The 27250-nt window shown below is 44.9% G+C and overlaps 1 protein-coding gene across 1 annotated transcript in view; it reads right to left on the bottom strand.

Annotated features, from left to right (window-relative positions):
- sema4gb (sema domain, immunoglobulin domain (Ig), transmembrane domain (TM) and short cytoplasmic domain, (semaphorin) 4Gb) overlaps positions 1–27250 on the bottom strand; it is a 61659-nt gene that overhangs the window by 3561 nt on the left and 30848 nt on the right. Inside the window, exons 5-14 of the mRNA XM_088917075.1 lie at positions 26039–26137; positions 25022–25115; positions 23649–23762; positions 22187–22341; positions 11645–11820; positions 4884–5028; positions 3356–3578; positions 2330–2445; positions 1399–1553; positions 545–606 (exon numbers count right to left, since the gene is read on the bottom strand). Coding sequence (XP_088773201.1) covers positions 545–606; positions 1399–1553; positions 2330–2445; positions 3356–3578; positions 4884–5028; positions 11645–11820; positions 22187–22341; positions 23649–23762; positions 25022–25115; positions 26039–26137 — 1339 coding nt within the window. The remainder of the gene's footprint in view (positions 1–544; positions 607–1398; positions 1554–2329; positions 2446–3355; positions 3579–4883; positions 5029–11644; positions 11821–22186; positions 22342–23648; positions 23763–25021; positions 25116–26038; positions 26138–27250) is intronic.

Here is a 27250-nt window from a genome sequence, read left to right as displayed (position 1 = left end):
CCGCCTGCGATAAAACTCGTCTGGTCTGAAAACAATGGAGTGGCAACTGCATACTATTAAACCCAGTAAAGAACAGCAGAAAACTAGCAGTGCATATTATCAAGACTTCTCTCGATTACTGTGATAACTGCACTGATTACCGATTACCTTATCAACTTGGTGTGATAAGACAGACTTGCTCTGATCTGCACTTACAGTAGATCCACCTCAGCCTCAGCAAGTGACCTTAAAGAGATTTGCTATCGCTGGATCTGTTTAAGGAAACAAGGTGCAGTCCATACCAGAGCCACAGTGGCTCACTGGGCCAGAGCTCATGCTGGTTCAGTAGCGTTAAGCAGACTAGACAAGCATGTAACTCTCTCCCTATCCATGGAGACACACAATTAGCAAGCTATCAATACTCTGCACTTTGTGTTGACACAGAGGTTAAAAAAAATGTGGGTGGTAAAACACAAAAGGGCTCTCAGCCTGTTGTGCACTCGGGGGGCGATCTCCCCTGCCCTGCAGGGATCGCTCTTTCTGAACAAAGGAACAGTCAGCATACCTTCACCTGTGCTGTTCCCACAGCCAGAGTTTCCATTCTTGATGTCCTGGGTCAGGCTGGATCTGGAGGAGAACAAACGCAGCTCGTCACACTCCCTTCACTCTGTGCCCTCCCGTACAGTACACACAGACCACGGACTGGGCACTCCTTGTCTTTATCACCTGCCTGGTCAGGTCAGTGGGCTGTGGGACGTTCTGCACACCTAACCGCAGGTCCAGGAATGGTCAGGAAATAGCCGCACAGCTAGCTGGTCTGTAAGTAACCTTCCAAGCAGCAATTTTCCTTTAAAATTGCTTCATGCACATACATAGTTTCATACTTTTAGTCAGTATTGACTGTTTATTATCTGCCTCATTTAGGAATGTCTCTGGGGTGCACTGTTATCTCATATATTTTCTAAAATGCACTGCTGTGCCAAAGTCTTAAGATAGCATCAGGAGTTAACAGTATATTTATGTCATGAGCATTAACAATTTACTGAAAGCCTCCATTAGTATTTTCTGCTATTATAACAGCTTTGACTGTTATTAAAATAGCTTAGTCTTAGGTGAGAAGAAGCCCTGCTTGTCATTCAGCATCTTTAAGTCACACTGATTACATGATCACAGCAACTCCAGCTCATGAGCCAATATGAAGAGCTGTAATAGTCAACCCCTTACACTTACCAGCCACGTCTAACTGACTCACTGTCTGGTGTTCCTCTTTAGACAACCACCAGGCTAAAAGGCTTTTCTGTGACCTCAAGCCCCTGGACAGTTAACAGATTCAAATGATCTATACTCTGGCAAAGACCAGCAGAGAACAGCATTCATTTCAAAGCCACAGCGTGTCACATTCTGCTCAACAGCCCCCACCTGTTGGTATGCGATGCTATCTCAGAGCAACGGGCCCCGTCCCAGCCGCAGTAAGGATCCCGGGCGAAGATGCAGTTGTAACAGGAGGTATATCTGTGACAGGAGGACAGGGGCAGCTGCAGCACCCCACTGCTGGAGCCCACGTAGATACTCCTCTGGAGGAGGCGGAGAGAGCCGTTATCAAGGAGGATTGGCACACTGGTCAACAGGACAAGGAAGGATCACAAAAGGAAGAAGAATCTAGCTGCCAGGAGGCCTAATATGTCTTTTTCACTAATTCATTTTAATCCACGTGAAACCATTGAAGATCCCACGTGTTCAACCCAGCCCATATATATCCCATCAGGAGATGATGGACTAATTGCAGTCACTCAAGTTTAAACTCTTGTTTGAAGTCCACTTCTGTGGCCTTGACTGCACTTCTAGTGTTCCACCAGCTGGCTGGCAGTGAGGCATTTCAGTTTTGGAGGTGTCGATTAAATTTGCACGGACCTCATTTTCTTTTTCTGCCATTTCTCAAAAGTGCCTGCGAAACAAAATGACCTCATGTCAATTGCTGGTGCAATAATTTCAATTGTGGGGAAAAAAAGTCAACACCTGGTTGCGCTCATGATTGTTCACAGAAATATATCAAAGATAACGATACAGTAACCTTCAAAAAGGAGACAGAGAGGAAATCCATCTCTTCACCCATCTCTTTGGATGAAGAACAGAACAGTTTTTCAGGTGCGGAGAGCTGAGTGTGTCCAGACAGTTTTCATTTTTTTTAAGTTTGAGATTTCAAGGAAAATATAAGCTTAGGTTTCCCAGAAGCACATGGGAATGCCCAATTACTATAGTATCCTGAATCCAAAGAGACACCATCTGGCTGGGACACTGGCTAACACAGCTGCCGCAGTGCTGCTGACTGTAGGGCAGACTCTCAGCTCACCTGGGCCTCGGAGATGACCAGCCTGTCGATGGGCTGCGGCTTTTCAAAGAGCTGCATCTCGTCAATGATGTGCATATGAGGACCGATCCCCACAGCCCTGTGCAGCCAGCCATCATCTGCAGGGGAGCAGGACGTCACGTCAAGACATGAGGACAAGAGCTGGTCACATTACGTTCATTCCTGACTGAGGGCTCCTGGAGACTCATCCTCACTGCTGGGTTTCCTTGATCTTTCAATAGATGGAATCCTATCCCTGAGGCGGGTAATAGCGTCGAGTACTGGATTTAAAATTACATAGGAACATATAAAATATCCAGTATATTTTATTTTCAAATGGATAACTTGCTCAAACGCCAGCTGTTCAAGGAGGATTTTCTCCTTTTAGCAGTCTAACCTGAGGACACAACTGGAAACTATGTGAAAGCAAATCTAAAACACAGGAGATCCTTCTTTACACAAAAAGTTGTGGGAGTATGAGACAAGTTACCCAGCTCTGTAGTTGAAGGCAATACCCTGCCTTCCATCATGGATGAGATCCATGTCTAAATTAGCTGCTGAAAAAGCAAAAGGGCTAGATTGTCTGAATGGCCTCCTCTCGTACATTAAGAGCACCTAATATCTTGACCAAATGCCAATACATTAAGGAAAAATGTGTTATTGTATTTTTAATGAGAAAAAATAGTGGAGAGGGATAAACACTTCAACACTACAGTGACTTAAAGGACTTAAAGTACTAATAAAATACTGTATGGAGAGACACAGTGTGATTTCAAGATATAGAGCTCACCCAATTAAAAATGGACATTATCCAGAAACAAGCAACTGGCCAATTTCCTTAAAGTATCTTTACACACATGGTAGAAATAGTGGCCTTTTGCATAACCCTTAATGATGCTCTGGACTGGATGAGGAAATACTTCTGAGTTTGGGCCTTTGCGTTGTGCCTCTACCATGTTATCTCAACGATGCAGCTGCTCCTCAACATGGGAAACCTCTAGTGTATGTCTGGACACCCCCGTACCCCACCTGTTCCGATGAACAGCACGTCGTAGTTTTGTCCGTCCAGAGCTGTGACTCTGTGCACGGCAATTTTGGTGTAGTCCACGTTCCTCTTGAACAGCAGGGGGCGCTCTTGCTGGGGGCGGACCTGCTGGAACATGAGGGGGTGTCTCCTGACGAAGTTGAGGACGCTGTCTGGGAAGTCCCGCGAAGAGTTGATTCCCCGGGCCCTCAACTCGTTTGTGATGCACTGAGAGGCAAAAGCACAAGTGCTCTCCGATCAGGGAACAGCAGCGTGACACAGGCCTAGCCTGCGCTGACTCGGACGGTCTGGCAACACCAATTTTGCACTCAACCCATTCTAGTGCCTACACCAGCCACAGAGCTCTGCCGTCAGTATAAAACGAGCCCGTCTGTCAGAGCCCTGCTGATTCCAGTGAAGCAGGCTGAGATGAGGTCAGTGGAAATGCTTTACAGTTAGTATTTCAATAAATCTCAACATCAGGCTGGCAAACCACGGCCCAGGTGAACATACAACATGACGGATTTCAACCAGCAAGTCTACAGTATGATAAAGCCTTTCTAAAATAGGACATTTCCACAGGCAGAGATCTGAGAACTCCTTGGCATGGTATATAAAAACTTATCTGAAGCTGTGCTTAATGCACATGGACAGGTGTGTTTAGATTTCAGATTTCACTACTCTGTGGTTACAGTCTACTATAAGGGGCAGAGGTCACCTGAAGCTGTTAAGGGCTGATAAAAAGCAATGTGTACAATTGTGACGTCAGTATGCCCGAATCCCCAGCGCTCTTAATGTGCAAACCACCAGTCAGTCTCACACTTGAAGAACTAAGGCACACACATGGGCAAACAACCACAGTACATACCCTTGGGAGTATTCAAACACTCACTACTAAAAATATCAAATTCCATAAGGCTCAGATTTGCTTTTGAGTAAATTTGCTTTTGATTTTGAGTAAATCGTTACTTAAATGAAGTAACTTGAAACACTACACACCACGGTAAAACATCAGGCATAAAAAACACACAGCAAAACAAAATTTCTTGTAAACATAAAATGAACACTGTTACTGAGCTACATGTGTGGGCTCTCAAGTCCTTCATGGTGCCTTCCATGATTTTCACCTTCTCTCTACCTGGAGTTCTGAATAACTGAACAACCGAGAGCCACTAATGTCACTTAACACGAATGCATTTTTATATTGGGGTATGTAGTGTTCATGAAGGCGTTAAGATGGTGAATTTCCACCTCATTCAAGAAAAACTCTCTGACGTTTGTTGAGTAAAAGCATATTAACCTGAACTACAGCAGCTCCAAGCCTCTGACACTGATAGATATAGGAGGAGTCCCAGTCCCCAGACAGGGTGGAGGTCCCCCTGGAGAAGTGGAGCCAGGCCTCACTATGCCTTTTACGCTCTCTATGAAACGCGGCCTTGTTATGGGTGATGACTCATCCGCTAATCTATCTGCTACTGCTCAGGCGGGATCGTGCAGGGATCCTCTCTCAGGAGGCTGGGACAGTGACCTCACCGAGCCCGGACGAGGTTCTGGGACCTTCCCAGTGTATTCGGTCCACTTCAGAGCGGAGTCCTGGTTCTCCATGTAGGTGCCATCAAAGGCCCTCTTTATGTTCTCAATGGAGTACTGGCAAATCGCAGAGGCCTTGACGTTTTTCCTGCAGGAGAGATAGAAAAAAAGAGTCCAGGGTTAATATTTCTACAAAATACAGACTTTGCTGCCACAAAACCAGAAACTTAAAAGCAGAATACTGCCCTGCTGCCAGTATGAAAGTCCACAGTGGATAGGGCTATTCCAAACATGCGTGTTTACTTGTTCTCCATCTTAAAACTAATTATACTAATTGCCAGGACAATCGTAACAAAAAGTCCAACAGGTAAACTGTAGGCCCCTGATTTTCCATTGCAAATGACCTGGGTTAATCTTTCTGTTGTAAGTGACAGCCTGAGGGTGCAGAGCTGCATTAAAAGCATTGTGACAATATCTCCTGAAGATCTGCTTCATAGTCCTGGGCCTTCTTACACACTTCTGCTTTTCAAAGGGGACATCTGTGACTCATAAGGAAGTTCTCATTCCCTGAAGGCGAGATCAAGTAGACAAAGTATTTGAAAGTTTTGTTTGTTTGCTGTACGTCGGTAATACCTGCCCACACAGGCTTTGCAACAAAGAAGTGAGGCACTTCACTATTTTAACAAACACCCCTCCCGTACTATAATAACCTGGCTGCATCACGGCAGAGGCCACCTAACGTGGCCTTAAAGAGCAGCTGATTGTTCTGTAGTTCCAGATCCTTGTCTGCTGAGTCAGCGGCACCTGATCCTTCTCTGGGCTGAGGCCACACCACAGCAGCATGACTCAGCACACACAGGCACCACGGACATCTGACACTGCAGGGACTCATGAGTTTCAGTCAGGGCCTGAGTGGTCACTTGTGTGATGGAGACAGAGCCTGGACTCTGGCCAAACCTCCCAAGATCAGGAACAACAGAGTGCTGCTCAGACTTCACTAATCAATTATGCAAAATAACCCTAGTACAATGGCCTTTTGTGTCTCCCAAAAAAACCATACATGGACTACAAACACTAAGCTATTGATTCCAGTTATTTTCTACTTCCAAATACCTATGACCTTGTTAAACATCTACTGACGCTTTCAAAGACAAAATCAAAAGCCAGGCTCTACATTTTAAAATGCCCTCCAAAAACAGCATAGTAGAATTGTTCGGGTTTCTTGCAACACACACTTGGGATAAACATCATCCTTTCACACTAGCAGGATCTGCAAGATGCACAAGGCTGGGCTACTGAATCATATTGCTATTGTTTGTGCCTGCTCCGCTCTATGCTAGGTATTGTGCCACCTACTCATTATTTGTGCGCCATAGCATAGCTGCTCTTAAGTAGCTTTGTGAGATAAGTGTGTGCAGAGTATAGAGGTGCTGGGGAAACTTCACAGCAAAAGATTTTCACTGAGTATGGCAAAAATAAAACTGGTATTATCTCTGGGTATAAAATACTCTTTAAAATGAGCCTAAGCTCCCTATTATGTCACTAAGTCTGGCTTTCTACAGTACAGCAGTCTCCAGAGAGCGGGTTATGAATAAAAGATATCATTCTGCCAGAGGGGGGAAAAGTTGTCAGCAGTTTCTCCCAGTCAACACAGAAACAGGCACAGGAGAAGGACATTGACGTCAGCAGGATTGGGGCCATTATTATTCTGGACCGGCCAGTGAGTGAGCTCTTCTCTCGGAGGAGAAGGCTAGAAGCTCTTGGTTTAATAAGTGTACCCTTTATTTTTTATCATTAATTATTTTCAAAGTGCACCTGCATGACATTTTTACGACATACCGTACAGATAACATTTACCGCAGGCCCATTAACTTTACATTGTTATATTTTTTTTCCATTTTCTTCTCAGAATCCTGTAGGTTCTGCAGCTTTTCCTTCAACTTTTGATGGATCTATCCCTCTGTTTGTTCACTAGCTTTATCCCTGTGCATCTGAGCTTCTGAGCATCCACACTCAAGCAATATCACACAGGATATTTCTGTACAACTTCACTCATTTATACAGCTAAGCAAGGTACTGAGTAATGGACTTTGCCCAGGAGCACAACACCAGCATCCTCTCCAGGACTGGAACCCACAACCTTCCACCTACAAGTCCAAACCCCTGACGACTCCCCCACACTGATCCCCCATGTCAGTTCCAATGTGTGAATTTCTGTTCTTGTTAGAAAACACTGCTCAAGCTTACAGGGCTTCACAGTTCACGTCTGTTTGCACTGAGCACCAGGCTGCTGCTGGAAAACATGGCCTGCTCCAGCTCTGGCCTGCCTGCGCTCCAGGAGCGAGCAGCTACACCGATCGTCCGCGACAGAGTCTCTCGGCAGAGAGGGGTGCTTCATTTGCACTAAAAGTGGGATTTTTCCCACTTCCCACTTCATTCCACAACCCTGTTGTGCAACAGGAAACTCATGGAAACTGAAAAGTGTATTTAATGCAGGGCAGTACTCTAGCCACAGAGCAGTTGAGCAGTGCTGGAAAGCAATATGGGAGTTCCCCGAGGGCTGACTTAAGGCTGTATTTAAGGACAGACATGGGCAGTAAATGACTGGCAAACCAGCAAACCCTATAGGATTTCTGTCTAGCTACTGAGAACTGTGGAATACAGCTTACAGTGACTGTGTCACTGTCAGGACCACAACGATACAACAGTGAAGTGAAGGAACAGCATCCAGGGAAATGACCTGGCTCTGTGGTAGGATGCCTTCACATCTTGTATTTTGCATTTGTATGCATTCGCTACCTGTCCTGATAGACTAAACATGATATACTGCCTTTATGTCACAGTGTCAGCTAAGAATTTGTTGCCAGCAGCCATATCACCCTGCAGCTCACAACTGGCAACCCACTGAAGCTCAGCAGGTGTGAGCCTGGTCAGTACCTGGATGGGAGACCTCCTGGGAAAAACTAAGGTTGCTGCTGGAAGAGGTGTTAGTGGGGCCAGCAGGGGGCACTCCCCCTGCAGTCTATGTGGGTCCTAATGCCCCAGTATCGTGACGGGGATACTATACCATAAAAAGGCACCGTCCTTTGGATGAGACGTAAAACTAAGGTCCTGACTCTCTGTGGTCATTAAAAATCCCAGGGCGTTTCTGGAAAAGAGTAGGGGTGTAACCCCTGTGTCCTGGCCAAATTTCCCATTGGCCCTTACCAATCATGGCCTCCTAATAATCCCCATCTATGAACTGGCTTCCTCACTTGGTTCTCCTCTCCACTAATAGCCGATGTGTGGTGAGTGTACTGGCGCACTATGGCTGCTGTCACATCATCCAGGTGGGGCTGCACATTGGTGGTGGTGGTGGAGGAGGACAGTCCCCATTACCTGTAAAGTGCTTTGAGTGGAGTATCCAGAAAAGCGCCATATAAGTGAAAGCAATTATTATTATTATTATTAAGAATTTAACCTAGACTTAAAGTGATTTATGTGCCAACCATCCAAGGTATTTAGATACACGTTTCAGAACGGAAGAATAAACTTTCCTTCGTGAAAATGCAGGAAAATATCTTTTAAGTTGTCTGTAGTTTTCTTTAGATACTGAAGACAGTTTACTAATCAGAAAGCCATTTGGACCATCTAGTCCTTTTTGTAGTGAGTAACTAATTGAACAGAGAATCTCTTCCAGACATTTATTGGAAAAGGCCAGGGTATCGGCTTCAACTACATGGCCGGGTAGCTTGTTCCACACTCCCACCGCACTTTGGGTAAAGAAGTGCCTCCCGTTCTCAATTTTAAATCCCTTTCTCATAAGCTACCTAAACTAACTCCACACCATCACACAGCCCTGGGCTGTAGTGAAATTATCCCATTGTTTAAATTCACACACACGTAAAACCAACTACAAGAACTCTGTCTTCAATGAAATCAGCTGTTCAGTCTTGACTAAGATCTTTCTACTGCAAAACCTTCAAAAACATAAAATAAAATGAAAAAGAAATTATTTTATCTTGGAAACAGCGGGGATGTACCTTGCTAATCTTTGATTTTTTTTCCCTTCCCCAAAGGGCATGTTTCATGAGACCCTGTGCTCCGTGCCCTCATCGGGAGGCAAGGGCCCTATTATTCAGAAGCTCTCTGAATCTAAATCTAGCTTTCAAATCCTACCAGTTCCTCATCAGACAACCTCAGAAGTTTAACCTTACCTTTACATAACCAACCGTCTCAAGCAAACAACACCAAGGAACCAGGTCTTCAAAACTGAGCGCATATTTCAATCAGAGGATCGTCTTTTAAGAGTCTTTTACGAGATTAAGTGTAAACTGAGACTTGACAGAGGTACAGTGACTCACATCCTCAAAGCACCCAAGAGCAACAACAGCCAACGAGGACCAGCCATGAATTAGCATTCCTGGGATTTTATGGAACAAGGAAAAGTGAATTTGGATTGCTTGTTTTGTTTTCCTTATGTATGATGTGCTCCTGATCCATAATAAAAAAATCTTTATTTACAGCTTAGAGCACGTGTAGCAAGGGCCTAGCCTTCTCACAATTTCCTATCTGCTGTACTGTACAATACTATTGCTGTCCCTGTGCACTGCATGTTAATTGCACTTGTCTCACTCCATTCCTGCACCTCCTGCACTGTGCAGACCGCTGTGTTGCACTGTGTAGAGCAGACTATACTGTGCAGATGTCAAAACTGTTTTTGCCTCACATTCTAAGGACTTGTATTTCCTCACTGCAGGCCCTGAACAAAACCAGCCTTGGATAAATGTGTCCAGAGGATGAGAAAGGTTAAAATTTCTGTGCATCTTGTACAATGTCTCAGGAATGCTTCTAAATATAAAATGTGTCCTTTGGATCTGAGAGCTGAAAGACCTGATAGACTAAATGGGCTGTTACATGGAGAGTTAATCCTGTTACTTGATTTGCTTGTCCTGTGGGCAGCTGTGCGATGAATGACAGTGCTCAGCTGGAACTGAAGGACTGGATGTATCAGACGGGCAGGCTGCCTGTCACATAAATGTATTTTCTCTCCCTTTAATTTCCACTGACACATACTGTACAGAAGTACGATACAGAGCTGTTTACAATACTGCTCCGTGGAGTCCAATCCGCTACTTACATATGGTGCTGTAACAAAGAGCATAGCTCTCCCAGTTGATTAAGTGCAAATTATGCAGGAATACTGTCTCCCGAGCTGCTATTATACAACAAGCCACAGAGAATTAGAATGCAGCCCAGCAGAATAGACAGTGTGTGGTCTTGCATGGCTTTTTGAGTTCAGTTTACACATCAGGCCCCATTAGGACCAAAACTGCACAGGAGGTACAACAAGAAAGTGCAAGACTCTGTTCTAGAGACAGTTTCAACGACAGGTAGACATTAGGGAACCCAGTTTCTGGGATGTGTTCTCAAAGTGCACGCTTCCATTTACAAAAATGTTACTAATGCTTTCTAAGTGATCTCTGTCCCCTAACTGAGAAAAAAGCATTCAGGGCCACATGGCTGTTCCGATGTGTTCTAGAGTCTAGAATCTAGACATTCTGTTACAATTCTTGAGTTGCACTTGCGACAAATAAACAATGTGCACAACCTTATTTCTGTTGGCAGATCTCTTGCTCGACCAACTTTAACAACTGCTCTGACATGAGACTTAATTAGCCCAGTAAAAAAGCCTGTGATCAGTTTAATCTGTCAGCTAACTTTCCAATTGATTCAATTACAGATCAGGGCAAAATAATCATTATATGGAACTTTAAGGGAAACTTAAAATGAGCTTTGTTTCATAATTTACAAATTTGCATGGCTTAATTAACAAAGCTGGCTGTCCTGTGATCACAATTAGTTGGCAAAAGCTGGAGACCCAAACAGTAATGTGAGAGGGCATTAGGACCACTCAATAATAAAGGACTCAGCAAATCTTGCTCATCTGTTTTTCAGCAGCTTAATGATCCAAGGACCCTGAGTGACTCAGCCTGCTCAACATGACTGAGCAGCTGTTCCAAACGCCCACAAACTGCAGAGTGTTTGACTGCTAAAGCAATTTCATTCATTTTTCTTTCTGCATTTCTCGACCTTAGAATCGCAAACAGCCATTAATCAGCCTAGCCATGTTTCAGCTGGAATTAGATAAAGACAACATATACATACACATCCTCCAAACGTTTCACCATAAGAGCTTGATCTGCTGTCCACTTGGACTCTCACGGTCAGGCTGACCACCTTGACACTCACACATCAGAATGTCCAGTCTCTGACGTGTCAGGCTGACCACTTGGGCTCTCACACATTAGGCTCATAGAGTACAAAAGCAATGCCAAAACCACAGAGGGACACCCGATGCAGCTCTCTCTGATAATGCTGCATGTTTCCAGGTTCTCAGAACAGCAACAGGGCCTGCTCTTGCTATCAAAGCTGAGGAAGCCCTGGACAACTTTAACTGCGCGTAACCTAGACAGTTCTTGCCAAATTATGTGCACCCCCAAGGGGGATTATGGTTATAGATCTAAAGTATCTCTATACTATTAGGTCCGATGTGTATTCATAGCAGGTGCCTTAACACTCAGGAGCCCCAGACCATCACTGTTCATTGAGTTTCATAAAGCATATCGTGCTGCTTTCTACCTAAATCACCTCTTTAAGATCTGGGTGTAAAAATAAAAAGAGGAAAGTGTGGATTTAGAAACGTGGTCCACCAGCCACAGAGTTGCCCCGCCCATCGGCCGGCGACGCCCCCCTGCGAGTCCCCGCCCAGGCCCCGCCCTCACCACTGCGAGCCGAAGACCCCATAAAACACGCTGCTCCGCCAGCCCTGGCTCTGCAGCACGAACATGCTGCGCAGGATGTTGAAGTGGAAGTCATAGTCGGGCATGGAGCAGACGAGGCGAGCCTTGAGGAAGGAGGTCCACTTCTTCTGCAGCGTCCTCAGACCACCCCAGTCACCCTGTGTGGGTAGCAGGAGACTCATGAGAAATCAACACAACTCAACACAGCACAACACAACAGCAGTCATCTAAATGGCTGTTCTCTGACCCTTTGCGTAGCAGGCACAGGGAAGTTCATGGCTACAGCACAGCACCAACTGGATTTATTTCCACTGGATTTAGTTCAGTCTTTCTACTTCTTCCTTTTCCAATGTAAATACAACTCTGCTGTTCAAGAGCTCACATTCACTCCCATCGCCTCGCAAGCAGCTACCGGAAAAAAAAATGTCAGAAAGCAAGAAGTGATGTGAAGGTTGCTTCCAAGGTAACTGATGTTACACTGTCACCAGCCGAAGATAATGAAGTCGAAACGGAGCTGGAGGACGTGTTACCACTAAGCTCAGTGTTCATTTGAAACATGAAATGTCAAAACTAATACATCTGAAGGGCTGACACTCTTGAGACACTTTCCTCTTAGCTGCCAACAGTGTAACATCAGTTACCATAAGAGTAACCTAAATTAACTGGGCCCTGAGACAGACTTCCCTACATCAGCAATCGGTATTGGAGAGTGGCAATAAGCAGAATTTAAGACCAGAGTGGTTGAGGAGTGTGGAGATAGCAACCCTCCCTAAAGCAGTAAGTCTTCATATCCCGCTGAAAACAGATTGTAATTTAGGGTAAATTGCTGGTATTATGCAGCAGTGTAGAGCAGTTGACAGGACGCTGGACCAGAGGGGTCTGGGCTCCAATCCTAGCTGGAACACTACTGTTGTACTCCTGATCAAGGTACGTCACTCAAGCTGCTCCAGTATACCCTGCTGTACCGATGTGTATTCACGTCATTACCGAAATGAAATTCAAATGGAAATTTGTTCTCAGTTGACTAAACTAGTAAAACAATATATAGGAAATACAGTGCAAGAAAAATACAGCAGCCAAACAACTACCAAGTAGCAGTTCAGCTTGTAAGGTAAACTTTACGGATATTTCTTGTACACCCCCATCCGCCACCCTGAAGTAGTAATGAACCAGTGTAAGCTAAAAGCTGGAAAACAAGCTGTGTGATCATTTGAGCGAGATTTAACGTGAGTCTAAATCACAACATCTCCATTTACCACCTCGCCGGCTTATTTATAACGCGCAGGTGAGAGACACATCTCAGATTGGACCATAAGGGCTTGAAATAAATGCCCAACAGAGAAATAAAAAGCACCATTTGTACTTTTAACAGGAAATAAAAAGATGCCACGCTGTCGACAACAGGCAGTTCTCTCACTCTGTCACTTCCAGTTGGGCTGCGATACATGCAGGGACTTGCTGAGGCAATTGCACATTCGCTAACTCACAGCTACAGTTCCCCTCTTGCCTCTCTCTGTTAATGACAAATACTAGAACAGAGGCACTTGGCAGCTATTATTAACTGTGAACATTGTCCCCATCAACCCATTCGTCCATCCATCTCCTAACTGCTTTATCCAGCACATTGCTGCAGGGGAGCGGGGAGCTGTGGCCTATCTTGGCAATCAACAGATACAAGGCAGGATCCATCCTGGACAGGACACCAGTCCATCGCAGCGCACACAGACACAGAGACACACAGAGACACACAGAGAAGCACAGAGTCACACAGTGAGACACAGAGAGACATAGACACACAGAGATGCACAGAGTCACACAGTGAGACACAGAGAGACATAGACACACAGAGATGCACAGAGTCACACAGTGAGACACAGAGAGACATAGACACACAGACACAGAGACACACAGAGAAACACAGAGAGACAGAGAGACAGAGAGACACAGACACACAGAGGGTCAAGTTTCCCAAAAGTCAATTAACCTAATAGCATATTTTTGGACTGTGGGAGGAAACCAGAGCACCTGGAGCAAACTCATGCAAACAAGAAGAGAATGTACTCCAAACTCCAGACAGATACTGTAGCACCCCAGCTCCAGACCTGAACCTAGCTCCCCAGGTGAATCCAAGCAGCAATGATAACCGCTGCGCCACCATGCCTCCCTGAATATTGTCCTGCAATATTATAAATAAAATTAACAGTGCACATAAAAGAGACAGTCCAATATGTCTCCATTAGCACTTGCAAATACTGGAACCTAGTGTCAGTTTGAGATCCTGCTATTCTTATTTGGAGTTTATCCTGGAATACCATTTTATCTCCAAGATTATTTTTGGAATGCTGCTAAGAGGAACATCAGGCTACTACTGTATGTGGGTCAAATCCAAGTTCAGGAGGGCTGCTGTGTCTGTGGTTTTCTTTCCAACTCAGCTCTTAATGAACTAGACCAGCTGGTTACTGGCTTCAGTGGACCAGTTTAGCAGTGTCTCCCAGCTCTATAGGTGCTGCTTCTTTAAAGAGACAAAAACCTGCAGAGACAGTGACCCCATAGGACCAGGACTGGACACCCTGCAGACACACCAACCCTGCAGGACCAGGACTAGACACTCTGCAGACACACCAACCCTGCAGGACCAGAATTGGAGACCCTGCAGACACATTGACCCTCCAGGACCAGGACTGGACACCCTGCAGACACACCAACCCTGCAGGACCAGGACTGGACACCCTGCAGACACACTGACCCTGCAGGACCAGGACTGGACACCCTGCAAACACACCGACCCTACAGGACCAGGACTGGACAGCCTGCAGACACACCGACCCTACAGGACCAGGACTGGACACCCTGCAGACACACCAACCCTGCAGGACCAGGACTAGACACTCTGCAGACACACCAACCCTGCAGGACCAGAATTGGACACCCTGCAGACACACTGACCCTCCAGGACCAGGACTAAACACCCTGCAGACACACCAACCCTGCAGGACCAGGACTGGACACCCTGCAGACACACTGACCCTGCAGGACCAGGACTGGACACCCTGCAAACACACCGACCCTACAGGACCAGGACTGGACAGCCTGCAGACACACCGACCCTACAGGACCAGGACTGGACACCCTGAAGACACACTGACCCTCCAGAACCAGGACTGGACAGCTCAGAAAAAGATCAGATCTGTCAATACTTTAGATCAGATGAAGCGTGCTACTGTGAATACAAAGCTTTTTGATTTGTCTGAGGAACACACAGTGTAACTGTCTGAGATCGCTGGGAGAAAAGCTTATGGAACACAGCAGTCCTGTCTGACCTGAAGTTACACACAAGCCGAGGGCAGTCTTGTGTTTGCTGCAAGACCCTGGAGTGAACTTTGCACTTGCTTGTTTCTCCATGTTTGTGGGTTGACTGTGTCAGGGTTCATCACCTATCATTCGAGCAAAGAAGGGGGAGGAGGGATCGGGAACATGACCTCTGTCCCTCTGGAGAACAAACAGCAACAGGCTGTAGGAGCCTGTTAACCCCTGCTGTGCCACACTCTCTCAGACACCCTCTCCAGTGCGATCCGCCTTCTCAGCACCACTGTGGCTGAGGAATAAGTAACTGAGGCACTGTTCCTCATTGTTCTTGTTACAGGATGTGATTCCGTTTGGGAAAAGAACTCTGAAGACACTTTTGCCATATAACACACCCCTACTCCCACAGTTAAGGACATTTTCCTTTTGCAAATACCAGGAACCTTTTCCCTTGTTATTTTTCCAAAGCTCCAGTCCTGACCTAAGGTAAACATAAGCTGTCAATAAAAGTGTGCTAAGCTGATCGAAAGACCTTCTAAGAGCATTATTACTCCACATGCCGCTTTTTAATAGTCTGCTTTAGATTGACCAACTTAAAAAATAAAGCCCAAGAAGGATTTTTTTTGTACCAGGAAACAGGGCAGAATTTTTTATTACACTGATGTTCAAATGCTGTGCTGTGAGTTTGAAACGGAATTTACTCATACTTATTCCTCATAGCTCAAGAGTCTCGCCTTGGCCTCAGTTCAATCACTCAGTTGGAGGTGCTTTCCCTGCCTGATATACCATTTCCTTTTCCCCCACACATACGGCAGGGTCAGTCCCTCTTGAACAAGTGCAGCAAAACTGTCAAGTAACTCAAATCCACAGGCTTTTCAGTCCCACCTTAAAACTGCATGAGTCTTCATGGCCTTCCAGTCTGAATTCTGACTGAAACCGGACAATTACATGGAAATTCTGAAAACCTATTATATAAGTTTAACATGAGAAAAGTCATGTGTTTTACGCACCGATGAAGCTTTTCTTAACTGATACCGACAGCTGAATGCAACAACTTCACTGTGTGTGTTGTTTAGGATGCATTTTTATAGATGACAGTGTATTTATTGAAGCCTTTACTTATTTTCACCTTATCTTATATTCAGAGTTTAAACATAACATCATATGATGTATAGCCCAACATTTTTATTTTATTTTGTTTTATTGAGAAATACAACCAAGTGCTGGTTACTAATACCACAAATTTGTTGTGGCACTTTCTGTACTAATGCTGCTGCAGTTATAAACAATATTACAGAGCCAATAATGTAGCTGAGTAGAGCTAGACCATAAATGCTTCTGTTTAAAAAGACACTGGAATATTCTTCTACCGACTCATTATGTGAGAGTAGCTAAGTCAACGCCAGGGAGGTTTTTCTGCAGGAAGAGCTACAGTGCTGCCTTGTTATCCTGACTTCAGCCTTCTGTCTCCAGCAAGTGAAGCAGCTCCACTCTTTCCTGAGGCAGCGTTCATTACTATTCCAATCACACGGCTGGTTCCTCTCCAGCTGCTGTCAAATGGATCTGGCCGTTTTCTGCAGGGGAACAGCTCAGTTCAAGTGCGAACAGCAGTGCACCCTCTCGTCTGACCCAGCAGACTTGGCCAAGAGCCGCCGCCTGCGTAAACGTGCCACACGACTGGTGCCGTGCTGACAGCGGGCCACTATTTCGGCAGGCCCCTGTTTTATCAACGACTGAATAGTTTTCTACCTCCGTTTCATTTTGAGATACAGGAACAAAAAAAACAAACATTTTCCTTAAAGGTTCATTAAGAAGGAGATTGAGAAGAGATTAGAGGCAAGCTCCTGGACCTTGAAGAAAAACGGGTTACATCAAACTCCAAGACGCACAAGCCAGAGTTCACAGGTAAAAACTGAGAACAGAGCTGTTTAGGTCTTAAAGACAGGAGACCTCTTTACACACAGTGCTGTGGGCTAACAAACTGCGCTGCTGGGATCTCCAATAGTATCGAATTCGTCCTTGACTGCCCTCCTTGTGGCACAGCAGAATTCACTGCTGCCTGGAGGAGGCGCAGTGTGGCTCAACACTGGCCGCGGGCCTGACAGGCTGATGGAATCCCTGCTGGGTCGATGCAGTCTAGGTCCCGAGGTTGCTACTGAGTGTCGAGGAGGTGGGGGAGTGGAACAGGGCTCCTCCGGTACGGGCCTCATTAGCTTAAGCCCTGGGGTCACGTGACCGACCTCTAGGCGCACCTGGCTGTGCGTTGTGTGACCTCAGGGTCTGGGAGATGCCTGAAAGACAGCGAATCGAAGCGCGGCCAGGAACAAACCACACCTGCGACACAAGCAAGGTGGGTGAGTGAATGTCAGCCTTCTGGCAGGGGGACCCCCGATTTATGTTCAACTGGGACCCCCGCCCCGCCAATATCAAATAAAAAAAGAAACAAGTAATAGGTTTATTCCATGCTGAAAAGAGAAAAGAGAAAACACAACCTTTCAGCAGTGGAGCCTATTACTATTAACCTATTACTTGTTCCTTTGCAGACTACGCATGCTGACGCAAATACCCACTTAAACCTAAACCTACTAAAAAAAAAAAGTACATTTCTCTTGGTTGACATTACTAATCAAACATTAAATCATGGTCTGTATGAAAACTGTAGTTGTAATTAAGTAATTCAGTTGACTGTAGCATATAACATGTGATAGTATCTTTGTAGTCCTCAGATTTACTTGATCTTCATCTTCAGGAACGCACACACTCCACCTGAAGTATGCTCTCCATCTTCAACAAGTACTTCACACCCGGTGAGGAAATCTCTACCATACCTTTTGCACATTGACATCAAAAACCAAAGAATGGTCCCCAGACCTCAGTTCAGGGGTCCCCTCTCCTGACTCTAACTTTCCTAAATTCTTAGGTCCTTTGTCAGAAAAAAGAACTGGATCTCTTTAGTCTTGAATCCAAGTATTTGAAATCCCCAAAGGCATAGACACAGTCAACCCAACAGATACAACTGGAAACTATGTGGAAGTCCATTTAAAACTGACAACAGGAGGCTTTTCTTTGTCCAAAAAGTTCTGGGAGTTTAGAACAAGCTACCCAGCTATGCTACTGAAGCTGATACATATTCATGCGTTCAAGTCAGATGAGATCGTTGCATCAATTTGTATTTGTAACTTTACTATGTTCTTATGGTCTTGGGTTTTTTTCGCACTGGGGGTGGAAGTACTATGTGACAATGCACAGAATCCATCTCCCCAACTAAAACACAGAGTATCGAGAACCTTTTAAACTCAATGTCCCCCTTCGGTTAATACAAAACCACAGGGCCCCTCTGGTGCATGGGCTAATAATTTTATTTAAACACTTTCTCAAAGTGATTTAATGATTTTCAGTGCTATATGTGAACTTAATCTTACATCAATGAAAAATATATTTTTTAAATAGTGAAAAAGATGATCCCATAGTGAAAGCTGTATGATCCAAATTCAAATCTTAGTGAACTTTGAACTTTTAAATAAACTTCAAAATTATTTTTCATTTTCAGGGTTAGAAAGAATCAGCATTTTAATGACTGCTTTTCAAACCACAATAAAAGTAAAATGAACACAGTAACTTGTAAAACCTCCAATTTACATCACAAAATAGATTAAATTTCCAGGTATGCACAGTGCCATATTCTGTGATTCAGAAGAAGGCAAAAAGACTTCCGGTGAGGTGAAACAGCCCTATGACATTGTAAACAAGCAGACTTGTGAACACATCTTTTTTTATCCAATAGAAATATTGCTCTTAACTTCGAGACAGTTTTGCTGACAAATACTACTTACTTGTTAACTCTGCATGCAGATCACATTGGAACATTTCTACGGTGAAATGTCTGAAGCTGCAATTATTCACTTGTACATCACATTACATGTGTAATTACAATGACTAGTGAGCAGGAAGGGCTGCTTCACGTCACAATTTTTACGAACTCTCGTTCTCGCCCATAGTGAGAGCAGGAGTTAGCAACAACAGTGGAGACTTACAGTTATAAGACTTACAGACTTAAGTTTATGATTTTGTGCTTAATTCGAAATTTGTAATTTTTCCTATACCATCAATGAATTTATTTTGTAACTGAGATTTAATAACCGGTCCGAGAAATTGGACCCCTTTAACGGATCACCTCAAACATGATCAATGTGAACTGTGATGCTTCATGTTTGCCAGAAGATTTAAAATTCCAGGCTCGTGGAACAAAGAGCACAATGCAAGTCACTTTCAATGTAAGTATGTTGCTTCATGTTGATCATCAAAAGTGCAAAAAATCCAGCTACACACGGACAGGTGGACAAAAATGGGTTGAGGATGCGTAGCGCTTACTGTGATCCGATCAGACTTTGTCTACATATAGTGCTAACTAAAGTTTTGATTAGAAACATTTGCTGGTTAGTAGCAAATATATGTCAGTGACTAAAACACTGAATCGGGAAACTCAATCTGAAGGCAAGTCTCATGGTTCCACTTATAAATTCCAGCAAAAAAACATATGATGTCTGAAAAATTTGGTGTGCACTTCGAATGAGCTGTATATAAAAAAACTCCCACAGACCCCTTTGAATCCTTATGTGCTCCCCTATAATCTAGCACTGCCAGTCTGGAACTGCTACAGTATAATCTGGAACAGTAAGAAAGAGACCAGCAGGCTTGTGTCCTGCGGAGCTGCACAGCTTAAAATTACTTACCCTGTTCCCCACTGTGAGAAAGGGCCCATCTAGACTCTACCCCTGCCAGACTGATGTGAATTGCTGTCCTGGCTAAGGCTGTGCTGCTTCAGCATATCTACAACATCTGCCAAGGAACGTGTGTGACACGTGATGCTTATGATCAGATACTACATGCGACTTAACTACGTTTCACTTAAATAATGGCTGGCCTTTGTGTTTTACATCTGGAGCCAAAAAAGCTTGTTGTCAAACTCATTCTCAATCCACTGAAATGTAGATCAATATACAGTCATACAGCAGTCATGTTCAAGGATAAACACAGCAAGCAGATTCTGCACACATAAAAGCCTTTCATTTTCTGCTTTGGACAGGTAATTGATCTAATGTGGGCTGTGCAATAATGCCACAACACTGGATCTGCAATTTCCCTCACGGGATCAATAAAGTATCTATCTATCAAAAACCTCCAATCTGAGCTACAGACACGCATGTTCTTCCTTTTCAGGGGAAGCAGAGGTGCTCAGGGCAGCCCTATATGGTTTGTACTGTGTATCGGCTGGGATTGTGCTTTGTCCTGTATGCACTACAGCTGTAGCTCAAACACAGCTCCTTGATTAAAACAAGAGCTTATCTGTCGGCAAGCAGACACTAAGACTACAGACATTGAAAACCCATGAATTGGTCACGAAAAAAAAATGCAGCACGTCCTAGAAACTTTAAATTCTACAGACGAGGCAGGAATGTTTTTAATGACTTAAAAGAAATACACAACAAAAAAGGGACAGTTTAGCAATGTATGGTAAACAGGTTCCTAAAAGGGTCAAACTCATCCAGATTCGACAGGAGGGTTGTGGGCTCAGACAGTGAGCTGTCTGGAGAATGAAGTGAGCCTCTGTTTTGGCTGCCTAGCAACAGGACTGTCCTGAAAGTCCCACAGAAGGCCGCTGAAAAGACAGGAACGCACACACTCCACCTGAAGTACGCTCTCAAGGTGAAGTGGCCAGCATGCTGTGAAGCAGACCACACACAGAGAGTCAGACTAGACTGGATAGAAAGAGACCTTAAGAAACATGAAAGGGACGAGACCGCAGTAGTATTTCTTGCTCATCTGGGAAAAGCAGATGGCTTAAGGCTATTGCTGAGGCTGAAATGGAAAGCACAGGTTTCATTTCTTCATAATATTCCATCTAATTAGAAGGGAATTTTGTTCTTAAGAACATTTAACAGCATCTGTACGAACACATTTTAGGCAGTATTTTACCCATCTTTCACTCAGTCTTCCATGGTACTAACATGCTTCTGTGATGTTGAGGCTCTTTCCATATCTGGACTCACTCAGGTCCGGACCTCACAGTAGGCTTACAAACGAGAGGAGGCCCATCCAGCCCGTTTGGTAGTTAATAATTAATCGAGGTCATGACCTCATCTAGCTGTTTCTTGAAAGAAACCAGTGTATCGAATTCAACAATATGGCTGGGCAGCTTGTTCCACACACCCACAACCCTGTGTGTAAAGAAGTGCCTCCTGCCTTGGGTTTTTAATGCTATTCCATATAGTTACCACTTGTGTCCTCTGGTTCATGTTTCACTGTTCATTAAGTCCTCTTCTTTGACTTTGTCTTCAAATGCCTTTTAGGGTTTTTAATACTTGTATGATCCTCTGGGATTACTTCAACAAGCTTGTTGAATACACCCTGTTACTCTGTGATTACTTTAGTGCACTTTACTGCAATAGACCGCAATACTGAGATTAATCACAGGAAAGTTCACAAGCATAGTACTGCACAACCTAAGATCTAAGGACTATGTAAACCAGAGAATGCAGTAAAGTGCTATATTCTATAACCCCTTTAATTAGAGAATTAAAGGATTAACATCATGCCCTGTTAACTGGATCATCCAAGAAATTACTTCAGAAACTACAGTATATCCAGAACTGTGCTACCAAAGTGCTCACTAAGTCGAAAATGTCTGAACATTTTTGTCCTGAGCTGAAACACCTGCAGTGGTTACCAGGATAGATTTCAAAATGCTCTTGTTGACCTGTCAGGCACTACAGGCTGTCTCCTGTGCACCTTCAAGAGTTCCTATCCCCACACGTCCCAGTTTGCTCACATGGTTCCGCTGGCTCTAGGCTCCTCAGCGTTCCAAGGGCTTCCCATTGTGCGCTATGGGACTGAGCCTTTCCGGCGAGAGCCCCTCGTCTTTGGAATACTCTTCCAGTCTCACCTCAAGACTTACTTGTTCTTCAATACCGAACTTAATTACTTTTCATTTCATAATTTGTACTTTTTTGTCTTTAATTTTCTTTTTTGCTTACTGTACATTTTAAAATGTGTAATTAATGTAAACTGCCTTAAGAGTGCTCTGCAAGGTACCATATAAGATATAAACAGATTGATGTGATTGTGACGACAGTGCAATGATGATGGTACCAAAGCACAGTGCCAGTACTGGCCCCTCCCCACACCCCAAACCCACGCACACAGACACACCCAGGCTCTCACCTTGCACACCCGTGCCACTCGCGCCACCTTGGCCTGGCTGAAGTAGGGCGTGGGCTCCGCGCTCTTCTCGGTGAAGAAGAAGTAGACCTTGTCGTCGTCACCCACGGAGCTGTTGAGGCTCTCCCTCAGGAGCACCGAGTCCACGAATTCGGCCTCTAGACGCGACAGAGCTCAGAGGTCAGTATCAGCCTGTGACACAGCATTACAAGCCGTGCTCCTCACAGGCTGGGTGATCTGAGGGGATTCACATTCTTCACTGAAGAAATCTCTTTTGTGAGCATAAAGCTGATGGCATTCGAGTAGTAAACTTTCTCACTGTGGTGGCTTGTGTGCTGTCCTACAACCATCCATCAATTAACAAATGTGATTCATTCATTCAAAAACTGTTCATAAGGTGAAAATTTGTAAACTGAAAATAAAATTCCCATATTTTTACAGATCAAACCTTCCAATGTAATCTCAAGGTCTAGAAAATCACCCAGTATTATTGATTTTCTGCATAACTAAGGACCGAATTCTGAAAGTAATAACACAATAGCTTGTTTAGGATAATTACCCTCTTTACCCCAGTACAGCAGTTAAGATTAATAAAAACTCAAAGAAGGCCGACGAACTGAGGACCGGGGAGGAGTCAGTGGGAGGTCATGCTCTCTGTAGCGTCTTTGGTTTGGCTACGAAGGAGGCGCTTTTGTTGTCGTGAAAATCTAGTGGTAACTGGGAAACACAGGCCTGAAAACGCACTCTTCCTTACAGTGAAAATTTGTAAATCGATACATGAATGTAGTGCGTTTTAAAAAATAAATAATAGCAAGCTTTTCAAACAGCAATGCCAGCCTGGTCAGGAAGGGGAAGTCATCTGCAGGCCAGTAAAAGCCCAGCCATGGAGATCTCTCCGAAAGTCCGACTCACACTGTCAAGCCCGCCACAAGTCTTAAAGGTCTCATGCCACAACTACAGCAGACTTCACCTTGTTAGTTGCTGATAGACCAGTAAAAGTCTTTCTGCAAACGAAGCTCAAAGCCCATCCTGTGAACCAGAGAGACGTGTTCGTCTGATGTTCACCTTTTCCGTGCGTCTGCGAAACTGAGAGGGTAGAAATGACCCCTAATACCCCTAGGTTTCTCTGTTTCGAGTACTGTACCTTCCAAAGACATTGTTTTAAAGAAACTCTTGCAAGTCTTTACAAGACACAGCAGCAAGGTGCCAAGGCCAAGGAAATGCAACGTAAATGACTGTTGATGTGGGGTGGGTAATCATATCCACAGTTTGGACCAGATTTCTCTAAAATCACGGACTGTTTATCCTGCTGCGGTTTTTGTCATGAAAAACCCCATAAATCATAAATGGAAGTGGTGTACAAGCTTTCGGCCATCACTGCAGGTGTGATCCAGTGGCTTTTCCAGTGATGGCTTGAATGTGCTGCTCTTGCAGCCCCGGCCTCCCCGGCCCCCACGACCCTCACCGTACAGCCAGCGGGTGGGGGCCTCCTCCGTCTTCAGCGTGGGGTAGGGGAAGTTGCGACGGATGTCAGGAAGACTGCGAAACTCGTACTGCGAGGCGGAGTACATCTCTCCGTCTGTGGAAAAGGGCAGCGATTGTGGAAATGTTAACTGGCCACTGGGAGCGCCAAACAGGGTGACAGGATATTGACTAGTCCGACAGTGCCGGGAATGAATTCCAATAGTCCACTACATGTCACTACATTGCCACTCCCCCCACAATCCCCCGGTCTGGAAAGATGATTGAGTTTTCAAGATTGAAAAAGCTTAGCGGAGCGCGGTTCTCTTATCAATAAGATAATAGTTATTTTTGTTACCCTGAATATTTGGAGGTGGATGTGATATAGTGGTACATGTGAAAGACTTGTTTTTTAACTCACAACATAAGCTCTGTTCACTCTCCATCACACAAATTCCCCCCAGACGCCAGATTTTCCCCCACAATGCAGCACTGCTCCCTCCAGACCGTTCCATGCCTGCCGTCTGTGACGCACACACACCAGCAAACTGCGCGCCTGCGTGTCCACTCTCTGGCCAAGCGCAGAATTGTCAATAACAGCCTGTTATCCTCTCTGGATATCCTCACTCGAAGACTCTTACAGGCGAACTCTACAGATAGCAACTGAACGTAATATGAGATGCTCTTGCATAAACAAAACTGCTCTAGACAAAGAATGACAACTTCCAAAAACACAGAGAATCTGAATTCTGGCTAAAATAATAACCACTTTTCATCCCACATCAACAGAAAAATACCCACTTCATCGACCTGGGTGATGTTTGGAGGCCATTTGTGCCTATGAGGTGAAGGCAAGAAATTACTTCACCAGTTGGATTAAGGAGGACAGACTGCAAGCCCACTGCAGACTTTACTTAGTACACCGAGGTTAACATTAGACTATGCTGGCACCCCTTGGGTGAGATGCATCTCCTCCATGGAACCCTCTACTGGTATTAGGGAAATCTCATTTCCTGCTCTTCTTACATCTAAATTTAAAATACAGAAATCTAAGCTTTCTGCAGGGTTATTTGAGGTGCTGAAAACGCAACACAAAGCAGTGGATTTGAATTGAAATCACTGGCCGGAGGCGAGTAGGGACACAAGATGGTGAGTGCAGCCAGACACAGACGCAGAGACACGCGTCACCGGGCCGGGAATACAACCAGCAGGGAAATCCGACAACTAGGAGCAGGTGTTGCCCACTACTTTTCGAACCCTCTAGCTGTGTGCGTTATCTTTCCGAGATGCCCTCTGTTAGTGAAACTGGGATGAAATCCCAACGGATCTCATCAGAGCGGGATACCAGCAGCTGCGGGCGTCGGGGCCGGGCCGTACCTGCGAGGAGCCCAGTGTAGCCTTTGGCTGGGTCATGGGGACACTTCTCTCTCCCGTCCTCGGGGGCGGACGAGATCCGAAACTGCTCCATATCCTGGGGACAGGGGGGTGACAGGTGCTCAGCAGGTTTCTGAGGAAACTCAACTCTGGCAGGCTTCTGAGAGCTAAAACTGTATGATCCTTTTTTTGGTTTTTGCTTTTATTTTCAAAATGTGCCATTCCACAATATTTTTGCGACAACCGCTCCTTTAGAGGAGCGTGTTCCAAGCTCAGCTGTTTCGACACTCTGACGCACATGGCCTCGATTGGGCACTTTACAAACATGATAGCAGAGGAAAAGCTGTAGGACCAATGCCAATTACCTTATGAGTCAATTAACCTTCAGTGTGACCGATCCCACTGTGGCTTTCCAGCTTCTTTTAATTAATTTTTGAACAGTTTTGAAAAGCCAAATTTTAAAATTTAAAGTGCCGTTTTAGAATGTTACTAAGGCACACGCAGACATAAACACGCACACTCACAATAGGGCCAATTCACACAAAAGAACAAGGAAAGGTTTATTTCATGCTGAAAAGAGAAGAAACACAACGTTTCAGCTGTGGAGCCTACTTCGGACCCTAAGTGGTATGTGCTCAAAACCCAAAGAAGGCTCCACAGCCAAAACGTTGTTTCTTTTCTTCTCTTCTCAACATGGAATAAACCTATTACTTGTTCCTTTGCAGCCTACACATGCTGACGCAGCTACCCACCTGAACTACGGTACTTCAATTTACAGAAAAGCCAATTTAACAACCAGTATGTCTTTGGCCTGTGGGAGGAAACTGGACAAACCGAAGGAAACCACGTGAACACAGGGAAAACATACAAACTCCACCCAGACAGCACCCCAGGTCAGGAATCGAACCGAAGGCCCCAGTGTTGAGAGACAGCAATGCTAACCACTGCGCCAACCCTGCTGGTACTAATTTGTTCTTATTAAGTTCTTCATATAAAAACAAAAACTTTGAAAATCCTCACAATATAGGTGCAGACGGGTCGGAAGGCGTATGTTCCGCAGGTGTATAGGTGAGTTTCGTTGAACCTCTGGAGGAACCGGATGTGATTAAAACATTCTGTCTGCAAAACATTACACACAAGAAATCAAAAAGTGATTCGGAAACAAAGTCAAGCATTTGGGGATAGGCGGTTCTTTTTTAGATTCATTTCACTACGTTGGCATACTTGGCTTTTTTGGTTAAATGTGAAGTGGGGTGCTTGTAGATAAAATTAAAGATCCAGTCACATCACACGGAGGCTCTCCTGGCTCCTCGTACCCTCCTCCTACGTGCTCAAAACACTCCACATGTGTTTGGTGCTCGGAAGTCAGAGAAGAAAATGTGCTGGAAGGCAGAGGTTCAGTCCCTACAGGCGGTGGCCCAGCAAGCCACTCAGTTGCCATAAATAGCCAACTCCCGATGACCTGGGGGGGATTAACCTACTTCAATTAGGCAGATAATTAGTTTCAGCCATTTAGATGAGCGATGGGTTGAAAATCCTGCAATGACTTCTTATTTCTCACACTCCCTGCCTGCTGTGCTGCTCTGTGCTGCTCTGCACTACCTGTGGCGTCACTGTGCTGTCGCGTTTTCGCTCACACGGTCATTGGGGGTGCCAGCTCTGCACCTTTCCTTGTGCCTTACTGCGTTACAGTGACAGGGCAGCTAATGTGTTGGCTCTTATTCTTCTGGGCTCCTGAGCACATCACTCCTGCAGTATACAGTCAGCTCACAAAGCCGCAGGGATGTGGCCAAGGGAAATGAATAGCCTGGCAGATCCACCGGGGTATGTGACGCAATACCCTGGTAGGGTGTCTAGTGTGTGGGTGTCAGAGAGCTACGAACCTTTTTTATCTTGATCAGAGAAGACATTAAGGGGACCTGATAGAAGTATCCAAAATCCCCAAAGGCACTGAGAGATCAAGCCAGCCAATTTGTTCAGAATCAACAGTGATATACAAACCAGGGGGCACAAGAGGAAAAGGTGTGGGAGTGCAATTAAAACTAAGTACAGGAGGGCATTTCTTTACACAAAGGGTGGTGGGAGTGTGGAACAAGCTGTGTTATTGAAGCCAAATCCCTGGCTTCTCTCAAGAAACAGATGGATGAGATGCAGGGATCAATTAACTACATCTAACTACATGGGCTGCACGGCCTCCTCTCGTTTGTAATTGCTCTTTACATTCTTCAATGA

The sequence above is a fragment of the Atractosteus spatula genome, chromosome 5 (assembly GCF_055471065.1).
Source record: "Atractosteus spatula isolate fAtrSpa1 chromosome 5, fAtrSpa1.hap1, whole genome shotgun sequence".
Lineage (NCBI taxonomy): Eukaryota > Metazoa > Chordata > Actinopteri > Semionotiformes > Lepisosteidae > Atractosteus > Atractosteus spatula.
The sequence above is the reverse complement of the archived record's forward strand: the minus strand, read 5'-3'. Positions and strand labels throughout refer to the sequence as shown.